General features: G+C 38.2%; 1 protein-coding gene across 2 annotated transcripts in view; it reads right to left on the minus strand.

Moving 5' to 3' along the window:
• LOC114643707 (gastrula zinc finger protein XlCGF57.1-like) overlaps nucleotides 1-20,277 on the minus strand; it is a 116,107-nt gene that overhangs the window by 58,069 nt on the left and 37,761 nt on the right. For both annotated transcript variants that reach the window (XM_051927428.1, XM_028792221.2), the window contains exon 2: nucleotides 9,886-10,385. In XM_051927428.1, coding sequence (XP_051783388.1) covers nucleotides 9,886-10,351 — 466 coding nt within the window. In that variant the 5' untranslated portion in view covers nucleotides 10,352-10,385. The remainder of the gene's footprint in view (nucleotides 1-9,885; nucleotides 10,386-20,277) is intronic.

Genomic DNA, 20,277 nt, shown 5'->3' on the forward strand with positions numbered 1-20,277 from the left:
AAGCAGCAACTGGGATAAGTGACAAGTACTTAAGTGAAATAAAGTGAACCAAACGTGTTTGTCCACATAGCGAACATACATTAAATGACAGTCCAATGAAGTGCATGATTAAGTTCTTGTGGATTTGAGAAAAAAAAAATATAAGGTGTGATCTAAAAGTTTTAAGCCTGACCTATCAAGAGAAACACCAGTAAAACCACCAAGTTTAATTTCTCAACATACAGTAATCCCCACATGCGCTAATCCATTTGCTTTAATTTTCACCAAGCTTTGTTGTGGTATTCAAATAACATGTTTAATCTTGCTTGTCCAGCCACTCTTATGTAGCTGACTTCTTCATCACTGGTATGGTGGTAGTCCTGCAGATTCAGGAGTATGGGGCTGTTGCGGAGCACAGCTAGACACTCTTGAATGCAGGTGGTGGTGTGTCAGGTGGGAGGCTGCTCTATCAGCCAGTGAAGTTCTGCTGCATCGTAACTACAATATAGATGAGGTTGATTACCATGCTCCATATGTATGGATGTTCCACGGTGGCATCTGAGGTGCGTTCATGTGTACACAGTCACATAATTGTGACTTATAAAGAGTAAATTGCCTAGGAATGTGCATACAGCAAATTATATATACACTATATTGCCAAATGTATCGGGACCCTCCTCCAAATCATTGAATTCCGGTGTTCCAGTCACTTCCATGGCCACAGTTGTATAAATTCAAGCAACTAGGCATGCAGGCTGCATTTACAAACATTTGTGAATGAATGAGTTGCTCTCAGGAGCTCAGTGAATTCAAGCGTGGTACCGTGATAGGATGCCACCTGTGCAATAAGTCCATTCATGATATGTCGTCACTACTAAATATTCCACAGTCAACTGTTAGTGGTATTATAACATTATTATTATTATTATGGATGGTATTATAACAAAGTCTAAGCAATTGGGAAAAACAGCAACTCAGCCACAAAGTGGCTGACCACGTCAAATCACAGAGCGGGGATAGCGCATGCTGAGGTGTGCACAAGTTGCCAGCTTTCTGCAGAGTTGATAGTTACAGATCTCCAAATGCTCCAGAAAAGTACGTAGAGAGAGCTTCATGGAATGTGTTTCCATGGCTGAGCAACTGCAGCCAAGCCTGACATCACCAAGTTCAATGCAAAGTGTCGGATGCAGTGGTGTAAAGCCCACCACCCGCCACTGGAATTGAGAGCAGTGCAGACGTGTCCTCTGGAGTGACGAATCATGCAATTTGATGGATGAGTCTGGGTTTAGCAGTTGCCAGGAGAACGGTACTGGCCTGACTGCATTGTGCCAAATGTAAAGTTTGGTGGAGGGGAATTATGGTGTTTTTCAGGGGTTGGGCTTGGCCCCTTAGATCCAGTGAAAGGAACTCTTAATGCTTCAGCATACAAAGTCATTTTGGAGAATATCAGGCTCCCAACTTTGTGGGAACAGTTTGGGGATAGCAACATGACTGCACACGCACTAATGCACAAACCAAGGTTTATAAAGACATGGAGGAGCAAGTTTGGTGTGGCTGCACAGAGCCCTGACCTCAACCCGATAGAACACCTTTGGGATGAATTAGAGCGGAGACTGCGAGCGAGCCAGGCCTTCTCGTCCAACATCAGTACCTGACCTCACAAATGACCTCACCTGACTCCTGGAAGAATGGTGCAAAATTCCCATAAACACAATCCTAAACCTTGTGGAAAGCCTTCTCAGAAGAGTTAAAGCTGCAAAGGGTGGGCTAACTCCATATTAAAGCCTATGTATTAAAATTCATGTGTGTGTAAAGGCAGGCGTCCCAACACTTTTGGCAATATAGTGTATATATGATTTTTTGGGCTTGGGCATTAGCATTTTTCTGTTTATATGCTGTGCTCATATTTTCATGCTCGAGTCCATGCAATATTTTAAAAATGAGGCCCCAGGACCGGAAAACTGAATGGGTGACGTTTCTCCAAATTTGCAGTTTATAAGCTATGCAATGTTAGCTGGGACACTGTAAGTTGAAAGCTTTTTTCAACAATTTTCGCTGAGTAACAACCAAAGAGCCTGAAACAAATTACTATAATATTGAGGGATTACACTGGACTTTTGAAGCATGGAATATGACCAACATCCTTATTATCATCAAAAAGCATGCACCAAATTGGACCCTGAAGTTCTTTGGTGTAGGAGAATCTTCATCCTTCCATCATTTTAATTGTTGCTTGTATAGAATTGTAGTCCCTAAAGCCCCTGTTACACTACAGAATTTTTCTAGCAATTTTCAGTTGCAGACTTCAATTACATAACAGTAGCAAGTCTGTAGTCAGTTGTGGTGTGCTCCCATGACCACTAGTCGTATAGTGTGAAATGCCTCAATTAAATCAGGCAGGTTTGGTTTTATTTTAAAGGAATACTGTAACCCACCCAGAATTATATTTTATATATTATTTACCCTATGTAATTCTTCTTGATGGATGAGAACATGTTTTAATTCCTTGCTTTCAAGACGAGAACATCTTTTAATTTCATGCTTTCAAGCAGTACAGAGATAAAAGTATCTGATAGAACTGCACCTATGGAGACCTAATGCTGGACAGCAGCAAACAATATCGAACATGTCCTTGAAAAAACTCAAATTTCTTGTGACATATAATCCACGTCAGGTCATCCACTTATAAGTTCATAATGTCTCAAACAAGTATTATTAATGAAATATTGTTAGATAAACTACTTCATTAACAAACATGGAACATGTCCAAATGTGACTGAGCATTCGAACTGAAGACCTGCCCTCCCATCGTTTCATTTATATTCACTTCCAGAACTGGAGAAGGTTGGGATTATTTAGCAGCAGTCTGTGAAACTGCACGGATAAATCGAAATCCAGGTGTCGAAGCATCTCAGATTTGCTTAAGTCCGAGGCAGATTCTCTCCCCGGAAATGTTTACACTCACTTTTTTTTAATTTTTAATCTTTAGTTGTAAAGTCTGTTTAATCTTCTTTTCCTTAAACTGTAAAGGCTCAGCTTTTTTAATCTTTCCTCATAACTCAACCCCTGTAGCCCTGAATCAGCCTAGTTTCTCTTCTCTGTGGACTTTTTCTAGTGCTGCTATGCCATCTTTGCAGCTTGGAAACCAAAATCATACACTGGACTCCAGATGAGACCTCACCAGAGTGTTATAAAGCTTGAGCAGAACCTCCTGTGACAAGTACTCACAAATCAAGGCGCTATTTAACCGGACATTCTGTTAGCCTTCTTAATGGCTTCTGAACACTGCCTGGCAGTTGATAGCTTAGAGTCCACTATGACTCCTAAAACATTCTCAGAAGGTGCTGTAGGTTTTATATTCAAATGGACACATCTGCCATCTTTGCCAATCAATTTACACTCAATAACCCATAACAATAAGGTGAAGACATGCTTAGAGAAACGTTTGCAAATGCAATAAAAATCAGAAACTGAAATCTCTCACTTTTACAAGTATTCAGACACTTTCCTGTGGCACTCTAAATTGTGGTCAGGTGCATCCAGCTTCCTTTAAGTATCTTTGAGATGAATGTAGAATTTGATGTCCATCTGTGGCAAACTGAATTGACTGGACATGATTTAGAAAGGTGCATGTGCACCTGAGTATGGAAGGTCCCACAATTCACATTGCATGCCAGGACGTTTGGCAGACGCCTTTATCCAAGGTGACTTATAATATTTATAATACAATTGGTTGCATTTCTTTTTTTGGTTTTCCAACTGGAGCAAGTCACGGTTACAAAGTGTCAGTAGCAGGATTTGAACCCATGACCCCAGGGTTTGAAGTTCAAACACTTAACCACTACACCATAATGCCTGACCAAAATCAAGCCATAAAATCCAAGGAACTCTCTGAAGAACTGCATGATCAATCTGTGGTGAGACATAGACCAGGGCAAGGAAATATAACCATTCAGCTTTTGAGTGTTCCCAGGAGCACAGTGGTCTCAATAATTATGGAATGGAAAAAGACTGGAACCACTACCGTTCAGCCAAACTGAATAACTGGTCAAGAAGGGCCTTGGAAAGGTAGATGACCATGAACACCATGGCCAGTCTAACAGATATTCAGAAATCCTCTGCTAAGATTGGTGAACCTATCTAAGGATGACCGTCTCAGCACTGTAGAGATTGCCAAAAGGCATTTCAAGGAAAATGATTCTCTGGTTTGATGAGACAAATCTGAACTCTTTGGAAAGATATCCAAGCACTACATCTGGTGAAGACCAGGCACTGCTCATCACCTGCCTAATACCATTCCTATGGTGAAGCATGATGGTGGCAACAACATGCAATGGAAATGCAGAGATAGTGAGACTAGCCAGAACTGAGAAAAGAATGAATGTAGCCAAATACATGGAGATCATTGAAGAAAACCTGTTCAAGAATGCATTTGATCTCAAACTTGGCCGATGGGTAATTGTTATGCTAAGAGTTGAACCAAAACAAACAGCCAAGACAACACCAAAATGGTCTCCGAGTGTCCCTGTGTGACCCAGCCAAACCCAGATTCAAACCCCCATACAACATCTGTGGAGAGACCTGAAGATGGAAGCTTACAGTCACTTTCAATCCAGTCTAACAGACCTTGAGAGGATGTGCCAAGAAGAATGGCACAATCTGTCCAAATTCAGGTCTGCAAAGCATGAAAAGACGTAATCCAAGAAGACTCAAAGCTGGAATTGCCACCAAAGGGCCTGGAGTCATGGACAGAATTGTTATATGAAGGAGAGTTCAGTTTTTGATTTAATAAAAAAAAAAAAATTACAAACCTTGATGAAAACAATTTTTTCATGTTTTTATTAACGTCTTTTGAATGTAGATTAATGGGCAAACGAGGCATCTTGTTTGTTAATTATTAATAAAGAATGGACCCCATACTCTTTGATTTATCATTATGATTCATTCTGCTGTCATCCCCATCAAAGGGCAACCAAACCTTGGGTCATCTTGTAGAAATGTCCTGCCACATAAGAACTCTGCAGCCCTCTTGACTGGGGCATATGAAGTGGACTAGTGCTGGTACATGTTGATAAAATAAAAACAAATTTTCATATGTAAATTGTTCTCCATAGTTAGAAATTCAATGATAAACAAATATTTGATTTTGTGTCTGTCAGCACTCATTTTGGCCTGTTTTTGAAACAAGAAACACACTCAAAGAGTAAAAAACTTTATATTATCTCAGCACACAGGAGCTGATGCTTTGGCTATTTACAAATTCAGGCTCATAAAGTTTTGTTCAGCCCTCATTACTAGTAATGGATTTCAGGTAGTGGAGCATTTACATTATTGTTGCCTTTGCAGAATGAGTGCTTTGAAAGGCACTGTAGGCTAATCATTGTGCTGGGGAGTGGCAATGTGATGCATGTTGATTAGCACATGTATGAGAGGCATTCCATAATTTATCTTCCAATGAAAATAAAATTTGATGATCCTCCCTGACTTCAACAAACTTGATCCCACTTTGCCTCCAGTGATTTCAGAGGAGAAGGACTCATCTAGCTCCTCCAGCCAACTTGATACTTTGAGGTCATTACCATCGTAATTTTGTTCACGTTTTGAAAGAGAAAATAATTATTATGGAAGTATATTACAGAAGAAAGTAAATATGACAGCTTGAAATTATGAGAAATATTTTATGTTCTTCAATGCCATATGTATTAGGGATAAATGTTTTCTCTACATATTAGTTAAAAAAGTATGTATTTTAAGGAAATTCTATTTATTTTAGCACTTTTGTCCTCACAGGTGGCGCAGTGGTAGTGCTGCTGCTTTGCAGTAAGGAGACTGTGGAAGATTGTGGGTTCGCTTCCCAGTTCCTCCCTGTGTGGATAGTGCTTTGAGTACTGAGAAAAGCGCTATATAAATGTAATGTATTATTATTATTATTATTATTATTATTATTATTATTATTATTACCCACTGAACAATAAGTCTACGTAATTTCATTACATTAATAAAAAATGAACAGGTAACACCAGTAGTCTATAGTTTAATTATAAAAGTACCAAAGATAACACTTTAATATAGCACATAAGGCTTCTCCATATAAATCTTTTTAAAAAGATAAAAAAAATGAAAATCGAAATAATCCGATCCAGTAACATGATCAGTATCGGCCCTAAAAAAAATATTAAGAGCGTCTGTAGAATTTGGATTTGGAAGCTGTTGCTGTGAACTCTCAATAAGAGGTCCAAAGAACTGTCAATGCAAGTAAAGCAGGTCCATCATTAGGTTAAGAAAACAAACAAATCAGGTAGAGAGCAGATACACCAGGAGTTGCAAAATCGACGATGTGATAATGTCCTTAAAAAGGAGGAATGCATTGGTGAGCTCAGCCACACCGAAAGGCCTGTACGACCACGAAAGACAACTGTGCCGAATGACTGCAGAATTCTTAGTCCCTTCATAACATCCAGCCAAGCCAAAAGAACACTCTACAGCAAGCAGGTGCATCACTGAAAGTAAATCTAGACATTTTACCACAAGATGCAAACCACTGAGAAGCCTCAAGAATAGAAAGACCAGATTAGACTTTGCCAGAAAACATCTAAATATGCCTGCCAAGTTCTAGAACAATACTCTTTGGAGACAGAAAACAAAGATTATCATCAGCCAGAACAATGAAAAGAGAAGAGTGTTGAGAAGGGAAAGAATGGTTTATGATCTAAAGTATACCACAGCATCCACGGTGGAGGGAATGTAATGGCATGAGCATGTACGGTTGAAAATGGAACAGGGTCACAACTTCTTATTGATGAGACAACTGCTAACAGAAGTAGCAGTGTAAATTCTGAAGTGTACAGGGCTATACTATCAGCTCAGTTTCAGCCAAATGGTACAAAACTGATAGGGCAGCACATCATGGTACAGATAGACACCATGAAAACAACTCAAGTGGAATATTCTTCAATGGCCAAATCAGTTACCTGACCTCAACCCAATTCAACATGCATTTTCTTTGCAAGACCAACAAACAAGCAGCAACTGCAGTAGATGCCTGGCAAAGCATCCATGAGAAGGAAACCCAGAGATTGGTGATGTCTAAAAGTCCCAGATGACATACACTTATTGACTGCAAAGGATTTTCAACCTAGTTTTGAAAATGATTATCACATTTATTATAAATGTTAGTTTGCTCAGTTACATTTTGATTAAATAAAAAAAAAAAAGTGGGAACTATGTATAAAAATGGCTGTCATTTCTAAATTGCTCATACAAACTTTGTTCAACCCCTTGAAGTCTACAATTCTTAATTGCTTCATTTGAAATTCACTGTGGTGGCATACAAAGCTACAGTTATGAAACCTGTGTCACTGTCCATGTACTGTAAGAACAAATTTCACTGTATCCTATATACATCTCATTAAGGACCCTAGAAACTAATTATCTAATTTATAACCCACTTACCCAGTCCAGTGTAATGAGGAGCTGTAGCCTAACCCAGCACTACTGGGCATGACCCAAGAAGTACTCCTGAACAGGGTACCAGCCAACATTTTAGAAATGTCTATATCCTAAACTTTATAAAATACTCCATCAATGAAGTCTCAACTTGTGTCAGCATGTACTTACTAATTAGCCATTACACTTCTGCCTCTTAGGTCACATTTACACTACTAGGTCTCGATGCCAGAATTGAAATCGATTAAGGACTCCGATGTGATGTTCATACTGTTTAAACTACATGTTCTAAATGTGGTGCAAGCATCTATGTATACATTCAGATTATGTGGACCATACATGCTGCACATGTGTTGTGATATGCTAGCACACATAACGCATTACTAAACATGCATCACACACACCTTTTCTGCTTTTGGTCATCGATTTTCTATGTTCTAGATTCATAGGTTCAATATTTGACTTATGCAGAGTGCAGTGAAAAGCTTACTGGCATTACAGATGAAAAAGGTTGTTTTTAAGTTATGGAGAATCAGCCCAAAGGGGCTGTGGCTATCATCCTATAAATTCATAAATAAAATGTTATTTCCGCACTACACCACTGACCTTTCAGTTTGTCTGTCATTCCTATTTTAATATGTTGTATAATGAAGACGAATTACATACATTGTTAAGGAAAAATATGATTTTACTGCTTAAACTCAGATTAGAAATGGTCAAGAGAGAGGAGAGAGGATACAGCGCATTGCCGCACCCACCACATGACAAACCAACTCAAGATCCCAGATTAGGACCCAAGTGCAGCTATGCAACAGGTGACACCCCAGAGTTCAGATGGAGTGGAACAGTGTGAGGTTTTTTTTTTTTTTTACGGTGGCTGGAGTACCAATTCTGCCATCAACCCCCAGGTTTTTCCCTGCAGGTTGGAGGGCCTACATGCACGGCTGGATGCAGATTAACGTCAAACCCAGGACGGATCAATTGCAGGTTATTAAGGACTTTACTCAAGGGCCCAACGTAGTAGAGTCACATTTGGTGTTCACGGGATTCAAACTGGCAACCTTCCGATTGCCAGTGCAGATCCCTAGCCTCAGAGCCACCACTCCACCCATGGTCAAGTGGAATTGAATTTAGAATTCAGCACCCCATATAAAAGGGGCACATATCTGATTTTAAAAAGGTAAGGTAGTGTGGCTGAGTGGTCTAAGGCAGGGGTAGGCAATGTCGGTCCTAGAGAGCCACAGTGGCTGCAGGTTTTTGTTCCAACCCTGTTTCTTAATAAGCAGTCAATTATTGCTTAAGTGATTGTTTGATGGTTCATTTTAGTGGTCTCGCTTCTTAAGTTTCCCTTCCCTCAATTGCTTATTTCAATCTTAAAACAGCTGCATTCACTGTGATAATGGCTCCTTAATGGCAATAAGATATAAATGACAAAGCCACCAGCAGTTCTCTATCTAGCTTGTTTCCATGCACATTTTGATTTGATTTGATTTAATAAAACACTTAGTAGAAAAATGTGACAGACTGAAAATGATCAGTTTTAGGGTTCAAATCATTTGGATGATACCCTTGGAAAGGAAAAAATCTACAAAATAAGAACCAAGAATTGTAGACTAATAAGCGATAAACTTAAATAAGGTCTGAGGCTGGCAATCATTGGTTTCTAATGAAGCAACTGGGTGGGAAAAAAAACCTGCAGCCACTGCGGCTCTCAAGCACCGACTCTGCCTACCACTGGTCTAAAGCACTGGATTTAGGCTCCAGTCTCTTCGGAGCCATGGGTTCAAATCCTACCACTGCTAGGTGATGCAAGCACACCGTCTCTTTAAAACATCTGAATAGTGGTTAAGGCTTTGGACTTCAGACCCTGAGGCTGTGGGCTCAAATCCCGCTACTGACACTGTGACCATGAGCAAGTCACTTGACCTGCTTGTGCTCCAATTGGGAAACCAAAACAAATGTAACCCATTGTATCATAAATCTTATAAGGCGCCTTGGATCAGCATCAGCCAAATAAGGAAATTAGAAAAAAAAATAAAAATGGATAACCTCTTTTTAGGTGTTTACATCAAAATTCAATCTGTGTTAAGTCACATCACAGTGGTAGTGTAAACGTGGTTTTATTTTACACACCTACTATGCCACAAGAATGATTAGACATGAAACATTGGATCTTTTATTGAAATTGTTAAACTGTGTAATAAGGATGTCTACCAACATAGTGCCCCTAAATGGGAGGAGAGTGCAGACAGTTTAATCATGGCATCTCCCGATTTTTCAACATCTCCCAATTACACAACTCTTTCTTGAATCAAGATGGGACACAGGGCTAAATGATCATCTGTCCACCTTTCAACTGCACCATAAAAAGTTGAAATCTTTTAATCATTTTATTTTATTGCAAACAGCAAGACATGATGGTGTAAAGTCTATTATTCCTAACACGTACTCTTTACTCACATTTTGAGGCCGATGGCTGTTCTTCTTCCTTTTCTTCATCATCAGACTCCATGTTTTCAGGTTTCACGTGAACAAAATTTGGCTGAGGAGAGCACTCCCCGATCTGCACAAGTTCAAAGTCGGTAATTTCTGATGATGTATCTTCCTTGGAACTATCTGAAACATCATCATTTTGAGTTTTAAAGCTGGCAGGGAGATGTTCAGAAATTCCAACTTTAAAACAAACTATTTCGTGCTCGTCATCGGTGTCATTATCAGTAGTGCCCCATTCACCGCTCTCTTGTTTTACATAGAAAGACTCCTGCTCAAACTCCTCCTCGTCTTCTTCTTCCTTGATTTTGAAAGGTCTTTGTTCCAAGTCATCGACAACTACAATATTGAGTAAATTTTCCTCTTCTTCCATTTGCCTGTCCTTCTGTTTGAAGAATTCCTCTTCACGTTTCCACTTCGGTAAAGGTGGTGCCATTGATGTCACTGTGGAAAGCAGCTCAATTTCTCTTCTGTGAAAGAACCAGATAGACTTTTGTTAACAAAGTAAGACAAAATATGTAGATAAAATGTACTAATATCCTCAAGTAAAATAAGAACAAGAAACAATCACAAAGTATTTTGAAAAACAGCAATAAAACAAGTAAATGACAGTAAAGTGCAAAAATTATAGAGATGAAAAGCCACCATTTTTCATTACCTCCCATTCACACTACAGGATTGTAGCCACAACTTTCCTGCCAGTGTTGCCAGGTCCGCATTTCCTTGCCTGGGATATTTTTGATCGTTGTCTGCAGGGAAAAAATGGGCTATCGCGGGTTGTATTTCTTTGGGCTATGTTTTTTTTTTTAAAACAATGCTGCATTTTGGCCTATTTTTCAGCCATCCGGCACACCTTCCCCTGCTATTCGCAATTACATATGTACCAGTAATGGTGCACTGCACGATTATGTGCAGTGAATGCACTTGACTTATAGTTTTCATACTCTTTCTCTGTACATTTAGCATGCGTTTGCTCAGAGGTTGATGCTCTTCTTTTCTTCACCCTAGTGGCCTGCTTCTTCTCTTTCGTCTGTATCTTTTCGCATTAAAACTAATTAAGCCAGTGTTTGTGTTGCAATTACTTAGTACGTTTTCTTTAATTTTTCACTTAAGCTGGCACTTAAGTCTTCAATCTGCCTCAAGAATGATTTAAGATATGAAGAGGTAGGGGAAGTGACAGCAAAGGTGGTAGGGATGAGAATGGCGCCCGTACGCATGGGTCACGCGGCTGCCGAGAGTTAATTCTAAAATAAAATCTCTCTATTATAAAAAAAAAATCTTGGAAGGAGAGGAGACGTGATTTTCTCAGAGAGACACTTATACGAGGGTTGTCTGGGTTCTGCACAGAATCATTCGAAATAAGTAGCCAAGGATTTTTTTTTCTATTTTTCTCATGAACTTCGATATTTTTTAAACTTTTTCCAAGTATTCACCGCCAACATCAATGCACTTTTGGGCTCTTCTGACCCACGCCGCAAAACACTCGCGAAAGGCTGTCTTTGGGAGGTTGTCCAGCTGTCCTTTGACAGCTGCAATCAGTTCCTCTCAAGTTTCGAAGTTGTGGCCTCGCAGGGGTTCTGTCACCTTCGGGAAGAGCCAAAAGTCACATGGTGCAAGATCAGGCGAGTAGGGTGGTGGGTTCAAAACACTGACACCACTGTCTTCAATGAAATGCTTCGTCGCATTAGCCGTGTGGGCTGGCGCATTGTCATAATGCAAAAAGTGCCTTCGCAAGTTCTTGGACAGGCCCCTAGCCATCGCAGAAAAAACGTCAGGCAGGCACTGAGTGGTGTACCACTCAGAGGTCACAGTTTTCCTCTCCATCAGCGGAATTGATGCGACAATGACATCGATGTTGAAAAAGATGGCAAACATGGTGCGTTCCACCGAGCGGATTAAACCACCAGAAAAGTCGTAAAAAATCATCACTCGAAAGTCACGCACGCACGGAGTCGGGAGCTTCGCCGCTAGCGCCGGCTGCGCACTCTCAGTTTGTTTGCTTCTCCTGTTCATTCTGAAGGAAGAGAGGGAGCAAAACATCTGAACAAAAACATGCAACCACTTGAATAATCCCTCTACACAGCAGAACAGGTTTTGACAGGCTGACACTCGACAAACGATAAAATTCCGCGTGGAACCCAGACAACCCTCGTACGTCCCATGAGAAAGAGATTTAACTATGCCTGGGGCCGAAAATAAAGGACAAAGAGTAGATGACAAAGTATAATGTCATAAAGAATTCAAAAATGTTGGTGTGGTACACATGCAGAGCAGGATACAGATAATGAAAATACGAAAATTCAAAAGTCTCAAAAAAAAAATGATAGGAAAGATCACATTAGTGCAAACAAACATAAATTATTACTTGGTGAAATAACAGAACAGCAAAAAGAGATAGAATAAATTGTTTGGATTTAAATTTTAAGTTGGAGACTTGTAGATCATCCAATTCGTGTTGCCAGTGAGAATTAAAATATTCCAAAAACGTTGGCATGGTATGAAGTCCCGTGAGTCAGACACTTTTCCCATCAGATTCTTTCAAGTCAAACCCTATATACATCTATTTTCAAACAAGACCATGGTCATCTAACCTCTCAGTCGTGTGAATGCTTTTGTCAGACACACTTCCTGTGCTCTCAGCTCTTATAAATTTTATGAGGACAATAATTTTATACAGTACGTTCTAGATGACACGTCAATGATAAAGCAAAGAATAAACAGCATGGTCAAACATTCAAAAAACTCGTTTTATGTATTAGAGAGAAAGAAAAGATATTCACTCACAGGCAGTTATACGTTGCATTGTCACTATGTTAAGTCCAAACACAGAATCAAACGTCAATGTGATCTTGAAGAAAAGTTCAATTCGAAATATTGTTTTTACTAAAGTTTTAAAGTAAAAGTGAAAATAATGCATATGCAACAATTCCCATGACAATAACAACCTCTTTAAATTGTATATCTGGTAAACCAAACCCGGGGGTGGGTGACCAAAGCAAGCAGGGGTAAAATAAAAATAAAAAGAGGAATAACCTTGGAGGTCAATCATCACCCCAAAAGCGGACAGTAAAGGTCACGTAGTATATGTGTACCAAATTTCAGGTCAATAAATAAAACGCTTTACAAGCTACAGGTGATTTAAAATCCTGGACAGACAAATGGACAGCCACGGTAATGTATTATATATATATATATATATATATATATATATATAAAGACTTTGCCATCGTAGAATGGCATGGGAGGGAATTGTATATATACCCATTCTATCACTTTGAAATATCTCTGATTGCAATTCCAAAACTTTGATGGTATGTGCCTAATCATCTCACTCTGACACCATTCCACCCTTTCTGGTGTGAAATTTTATCTACTTCAGGCATTTGGCTATTTTTTGACATTAAGCTGTAGATGTTTTTAGGGACCTAGCAAAATCACAAGAATGAAGTCAAATTGATTCTCATTCCAGTACATTTAACAGTATGAACAGATCAGAGAGGAGTTCTACCTCAGTTTTTGAGATGTTATCACCTGGCATTAACTTTTGCTTATATTTTAATTCTTTGGTCATTTTTACAGTGCTTTCAGAAAGCATTCAGACCTCTTAACTTTTTTGTTATGCTATATCCTTGTGCTAAAATCATTTAAATTTGTTTATCTCTCATCAAGCAACACTCAACACCCTAGAATGACAAAGCAAAAAAAGGATTTTAGAAATTTTTGCAACTTATTAAAAATAAAAAAAACTAAAATATTATACACAAGAATTCTGGCACTTGAAATTTGGCTCAGGTTGTTTAGAGTCCACCTGTAATCAATTCAATTGATTGGACTAATTAGAAAAGACACACACCTATCTATAGAAGGTCTTACAGTCGAGCAAAATCAAGCCATTAAAGGATAAGTTCAGCATTGTTCAAGCTGAAATTATTTCTTCACAAACATAGTATATATTTATGTATTTGCCATATAAAATTGTGTTCTAAAGTTAAGTGCTGTAAATTAAATTTCAATAAATTTCTGTAAATTTAAAAAATATCTTGCACATACTGGTGCTTTACATTGTACACAATGCAGTACGGAGGAAAAGCTTAAAAACAAATGCGACCATTTTTCAAGCCACAACAGCTGTTAAGTATTGATCCATGTCGTGTGATTATACACATACTGTAAAATAGTTCATGCAAGTCATTTTTGAAGAAAAAAAAAAAAAAAAACACCAATATTATGAGATTCAGCCATGTTAAAAGAGCAGCTATATGTGTTAACTCAGCACTTAGTCTTCCTGCACAGCCTTTCACCCCAGGTCCATTATTTCCTCTCAAAAGACCAAATCACAGTAAACTTTTCATGCCACGTGGTACGTTTTGTTTTGATCTACTTCTGTATTTATGTGAGAACTCAGAACAGAAAAAAGAAAATGTGTCTTTAACATAAAGAAAAAAAAAGTACCAGGAATATGCAATAAAATTATTATTTCCTGATCCCTTTTGTAGTCACAAACATGTGATGGAAACATCGAAGATGCAGATCAATACTCAACAAATGTTTTGGCTTGAAAATCCTCCATGTCCCATACCCTCCACTGTTAAATACCAGTATGGGCAACATACACTTTTTTTTTTTTTACTTATTTATATTATTTATAAGAAGTGCTTAACTCTATGAACACAGTGTAATGTGGCAATCCAGATATACCGTGTTTGTGAAGAAATTACTTTGACTTGAAAAACAACAAACTTATCATTTAAGGTCAAAGGAATTGCCTGCAGAGCTTAGACACAGATTATATTGAGATGTAGATCTGGGGAAGACTACAGGGCAGCATTGAAGGTTCCCAAGAGCACAGTGGCCTCTGTAATTCTTAAATGGAAAAACTTTGGAACAATGACATCTCTTCCTAGAGCTTATCACCTAGCCAAAGTGAACAATTGTCACCTTGGTAAATGATGTGACCAAGAATCCAATGGTCACTCTGACTGAGCTCCAGAGAACCTATGTGGAGATGGGAGAAACCTCCATAAGGACAACCACTACTTCAACACTTCACTAATCAGGGCTTAATGGCAAAATGGCTAGACCACACACGAATATATGCTTGGAATTTGTAAAAAGACACCTAATAGACTCTCTAGCTATGAGAAACTAGATTCTAGGGTCTTATGGAACCAAGATTGAACTATATGGCTTCAGTTCTAAGCATCACATCTGGAGGAAACCAAGCACTGCTCATCACCTGTTCAATAACAGTCCAACAGTGAAGCAAGGTAGTAGCAGGCATCATGCTTCAGAGTTGTTTCTTAACAACAGGGACTGAGAGACTAGACAGGGCTGAGAGAAAGCTGAAGGGCAGCAAAGTACAGAGATATACTTGATGAGAACTTGCTCCATAGCACTCTGGGCCAAAGGTTCAGACCCCAGCAGGACAGTGTACCTAATCATGAAGCAAAGACAACACAGGTGTGGCTTTGTGTCAACTCAGGGGATGTCCTTGATTGGCTACGCCACAGCTTGGACTTGAACCCAAGTGAACATCTCTGAAGTGACCTGGAAACAACTATCCAATGACGATCACCATCCAGTCTTACAGAGCTTAAGAGGATCTGCAGAGAAGAATGACAGAAAATCCCATAAATCCAGGTGTATGAAGATTGTGACATCAAACCCAAGAAAACTCCAGGTTGAAATCCCTGATAAAGTGGCTTTAATGAAATACTAAGAAAAGGGTCTGAATACTTGGGTCAATGTGATTTTAGTTTTTTTATTTTTAATAAATTTGCAAAAAATAATAAAATCAAGTTTTTGCTATGTTACTCTAGGGCAGGGGTCTCCAACCTTTTTTCCCCCCTGAAAGCTTCTTTTACAAAATGAAAATGGCTGAGAGCTACTCATGTCTTCTAACGTTTATTCTCATAGCTTATTTCAACTCAAACAAACTGAATAAGCTTGTTTTGCCTGAACATTTACAAAATGTTGGTGTCCAACACTCGCATTTTGCATTAAAACATCACAAAAAATATTTAGTTCACCTGCAAGTGCATTTTCTATGTGTAGTGTATCTCACACTTTTGAATTAAAACATGAATGCTGTCAAAATAGAACAATGCAATTCCAAATAAACAGATATGACTTATTCATTTGTCATTTTGTTCCATGTCACTGTTTCACTTTATTCACATGTCCAGTTGCATGTGTGATGTGTTTTTTAGTTCGTCACATGACTGAAACTGCATGGAGTCAACAAGAGAGGCAGGTGTGTGGTGGAGTGGAGCCACTTAGGTTCACTCTTATGGAGTCATTTAAATGTTCATCTGTCAGTCTTGTTCTGAGCTTTGATTTCATGACATTCGTGTCAGAAAAGGCAGACTCACAGAGGTATGTAGACCTAAACATAGCAGACATTTTCAGAGCTGCTTGGTGAAGATTCTTTTAGTTATCTGGCTCTACTAAGCTCCAGAAATGCTGAGAATGCTGTTGAGACTTTAACTGCACATTATTTTGAAGATTTACTAATATATAATATATAAAATCCAATGTGTGCCTGTCTGTATGTATGTCTGTCCGTTTTTCACAAGAGAACTACCATTTATACTCATGTATAAGTCGAAAAATTTATGCCTTAAAATTCATTCAAAAAAACAGGGTCGACTTATCCACGGGGCAACACAATTGTCCATAGAATTTGGGTAATGACATTGTACACTCAACGCTTCACAGTGTTAAGTCACCGGTAATCTGCCGTTTCCCATGGTCTTTGAAAAAATTATAAGCCAGCAATACTATTGCTAATTAGCTAGTTTTTTTCTAATTTCATTAAATAATTCTTTAAACTGTGAAATACTTGAATTTGAGCATTAGCTTTTGCAGGTTTTGGATAACAAACATACCATTAGCTGCCACGTGCAACCAGATTTGGAATCAAAAGAACCAAGGCAACGCACGCTATCAATGCGATGCAAGCGCAGCCCAGGATTCAAAAAATTTCTCTGCCTACCTGATTGTCTCGTCTGACAGTAGTTGAAAAGCAGCATCAGGAGAGAGCAGCCTAAAGTAGTCCAGCAGCGGGTGATCTGTCGTGTCCAACAGCAAGCCATGCTGTCTTGTGAAGTCTGGTAGCCAGTTTGGCTCCCACGGATCAATATCTGGGTATTCCTCCCATGCGAACCTTGCCATAGGTGCATCGGCTGCGTGAATGCGTTCAGCTGGTGCGGCATCAGCTGGTGTCTGATCAGCTCATGCCGGCTTCTCACTCTCCTGCTCGATTCCTGATCACTGTCAATAAAATCCCGATTCCGAAAAATCAGAGTCCGACTCAGCGATAATGTGCAAAACATCGTCTGCCGAGTGTTTTCTTTTCTGCACTCACTTTGCTCCCTTGCGACATGTCGATGCCATCTTGCCTTTGTTTACATTTCGCAACTCACGCACATGCAAGGATTAGTTGCCGAGTCAACGAGTCTATCATTTCTCCAAACACAGAAGGAATGCCTGTGACGTGACAGTGAGTTTTGTCGCCATTAACAGCTGATTGTCGCCCTCTATCCCTGATAGCTGTCAAGTTTTACCCTCGACTTATACACGGGTCATAACAAATTTCGTAATTTTCGGCTTAAAAATACACTTGACTTATCTGCAAGATCGACTAATACACGAGTATCTACGGTACTTAACGGATTTAGATCGTTTTTTTTCTATAATTTGCTTGAACATTCCGGTTGATTTTGCGACTTCTCTCATTTCGCCATGTATCATAGTTCGCTTGCGGTACCGATTTATTAGTACAAATCCGAGAAACACGCAGCAGGCTGAGGGGAGGGGCCTTCCTCACTCACTCGCCAGCTTCGGGTCGTGTGCCTTAACTCTGCTTACCTAGTGAACGAGGACACAATTGAATTCAACTTTGTTTGATATTCAAAATAAAGTGTTACTTAGGTCTTGATGAGCCTGAGTCCAGATATTCTCTTAAGTGTATGCCACATTGAAAAGATAGATTACAATTCAGATTGATTTTGTGTTAAAAGGATCGTGATATGAATTTTTGGAATGATCGCCCACCCCTATAATTTGACTAATCAGGTTTTCCTATTTATGTAGGATTCATTAACCCTTTGGCGAGCTACTTGGAATGGGGTTGCGAGCGATGTGTTAGGGACCCCTGCTCTAGGGTATTGACTGCAGTTTGATGAGGGGAAAAATTAATTTAAATGATTTAAAGAACAGTAGGCCACAATATTTTGTGTATAAAAATTCATATCACTGTAAATATTGGTATTTTCAGGTGAGTAGCAATTTTGTATAGCCATTCCTTAACTTATGAAGGTCAACACACTTTTCTCTCAATTAAATTATGCGCTCATATTTCCCATGTTAATGTAAGGGCATTACATATACTTTGTCCTTAAGAATTTCTAGGAGTTCCAATATTCGTGGAAGTTGTGGTTTTGTTAAAAATAATTATTTTTTGATGAGGGATTTTTTTATTGCAGAATAACTTTACTTCAATTAAAAGTTGGATGACATACTTTTACAGTGTGAGATTAAGTTCATTCACTAAAAAGTGATTTTTTACAACCCTTTTTTATTCATCTTTACCAAGGTTTCCAATAATTTGGAAGAATGGTATATATGTGTCATTCCATCTAGTATTACCCAATTTTGAAAAAAGTTATTGCATAATTTTAAAACTTACCCCATTCATTAAACATTTTTGCTTTTTATAACTATATTACAGTTCTACTCTCAATAAACTAGAAATTAATATATCATATTCTTCAAATAATTTTGCAATAATTAATAATCCCTAATTTTCTCCCTTTTCTGGTTCTTCTGTGATGTGATGCCACCTGATGAAAGCTCTGTACGCCTGCCTGTGATGCTTGAATGAAATCGGATACCCCAACTTCCCACGAGACTCACTACATCAAATCCTTTTAGACAAAGACTTAAAAAAAATTAAAAAATAAACAAACATAATATGGAACTACTTAACAACATTTATGTTAGTTAGAATGTCTAGTGGGGGACAGGCAGTTTTTAGATTTTTGAACCCCTGCAGACTTTTTTTTCTGTCCTCCCAAACCATCTAAGTTGATCACTGGGCTTATCTTTAGAGACATAAAAAACCAACCACATAAGGACTCTACGCCTCTATTTATCTTATGTAATACTGCATTATTTCTTGAATTTTATTTATTCATTTATTTTTTCTTTGCTTGTAACTATTTCTTTAACAGCCTGTAAAGTACTTTGAAGTACATTACAGTGCATGGAAATGTGCTATAGAAATAAAAATTATATTGTTGATTGAAGGCAAAAAATAATTAAAAAAAAAAAAATCCCTAACTCTGCTCCCCACTAAGCCCCCTTCAAGATGGCGGTCGACATAACTTTTTGTATTTTAAAGACTCTGCAATATGTCCTGAACCAACAGGGATATTAAAATAATTAAAAAAAAAAAAAGTTATTTCTCAGCATAAACAGGATCCTTTTCACTTGCCATATGATCTGAAACCAATTTATATATTCTTTCCTTTATAGCCCTTTAAAAATCGATGACCTAATATTGATTTACACAAACTTTTGAGATTTTTTTTTCTTTTAGCAGAACATCATCTTTATGACTGTAGTCCACCCGCCAAATAAGGTTATTGTGTTTAGCCTAGTTTTTGAGATATGTAACCTGACAGACAAGAGAAAATACTGGATATTAATACATACACTTACATTCAAAAGTTTCATGTTTTTGATAGAAAGTAAACCTTTTTATTATCACGATATCATTACATAGATTTAGAATTATAGAAAAGTCATTACTAGTGTTTATATAAGGCTATTACTTCTTGAAATGACTGATTTTTAATTTGATATTCACAAATGGCTGCAAAGCCTGTTTTTCAGCAGCAATTTTGTTGGTGTCCTAATATTAAACTACCTTAACTTACCCTTAATTAGCCATTTTTATTGGAGAAAAAAATATTGAAACAATTATTTTTAATCATCAATCAACCATACAAATGAAAGGGAAAAGATAAAGATTTTTTTTAATATCATGCATCTCGCCACCTATGCGAGTCTCCATGCAATTACCCATAAATAAAAATCATTATTAAGTGAGCTACAGTACATCCTCCTTCTTGTTTGCCTTGTCTGTCTCTCTGATAATTTTTTGGGGGGGGGTTGTCTTGGTCAGATAACACCCTTGTTATTACAGTAGGTATTTATTTTAGGTTATAAATAAGCATTGGTTTGTTTGTGGGCAGGTGGTAGATGGCTGGGCAAAATACACTGGGCTTTTCCTTTTCCTTTATTTGTACTACTGTGAATGCTGAAGTTCTGCTATAAAGTATTTAAACATTTAATACC

Source organism: Erpetoichthys calabaricus, chromosome 5 (genome assembly GCF_900747795.2).
Source record: "Erpetoichthys calabaricus chromosome 5, fErpCal1.3, whole genome shotgun sequence".
Taxonomy (NCBI): domain Eukaryota; kingdom Metazoa; phylum Chordata; class Cladistia; order Polypteriformes; family Polypteridae; genus Erpetoichthys; species Erpetoichthys calabaricus.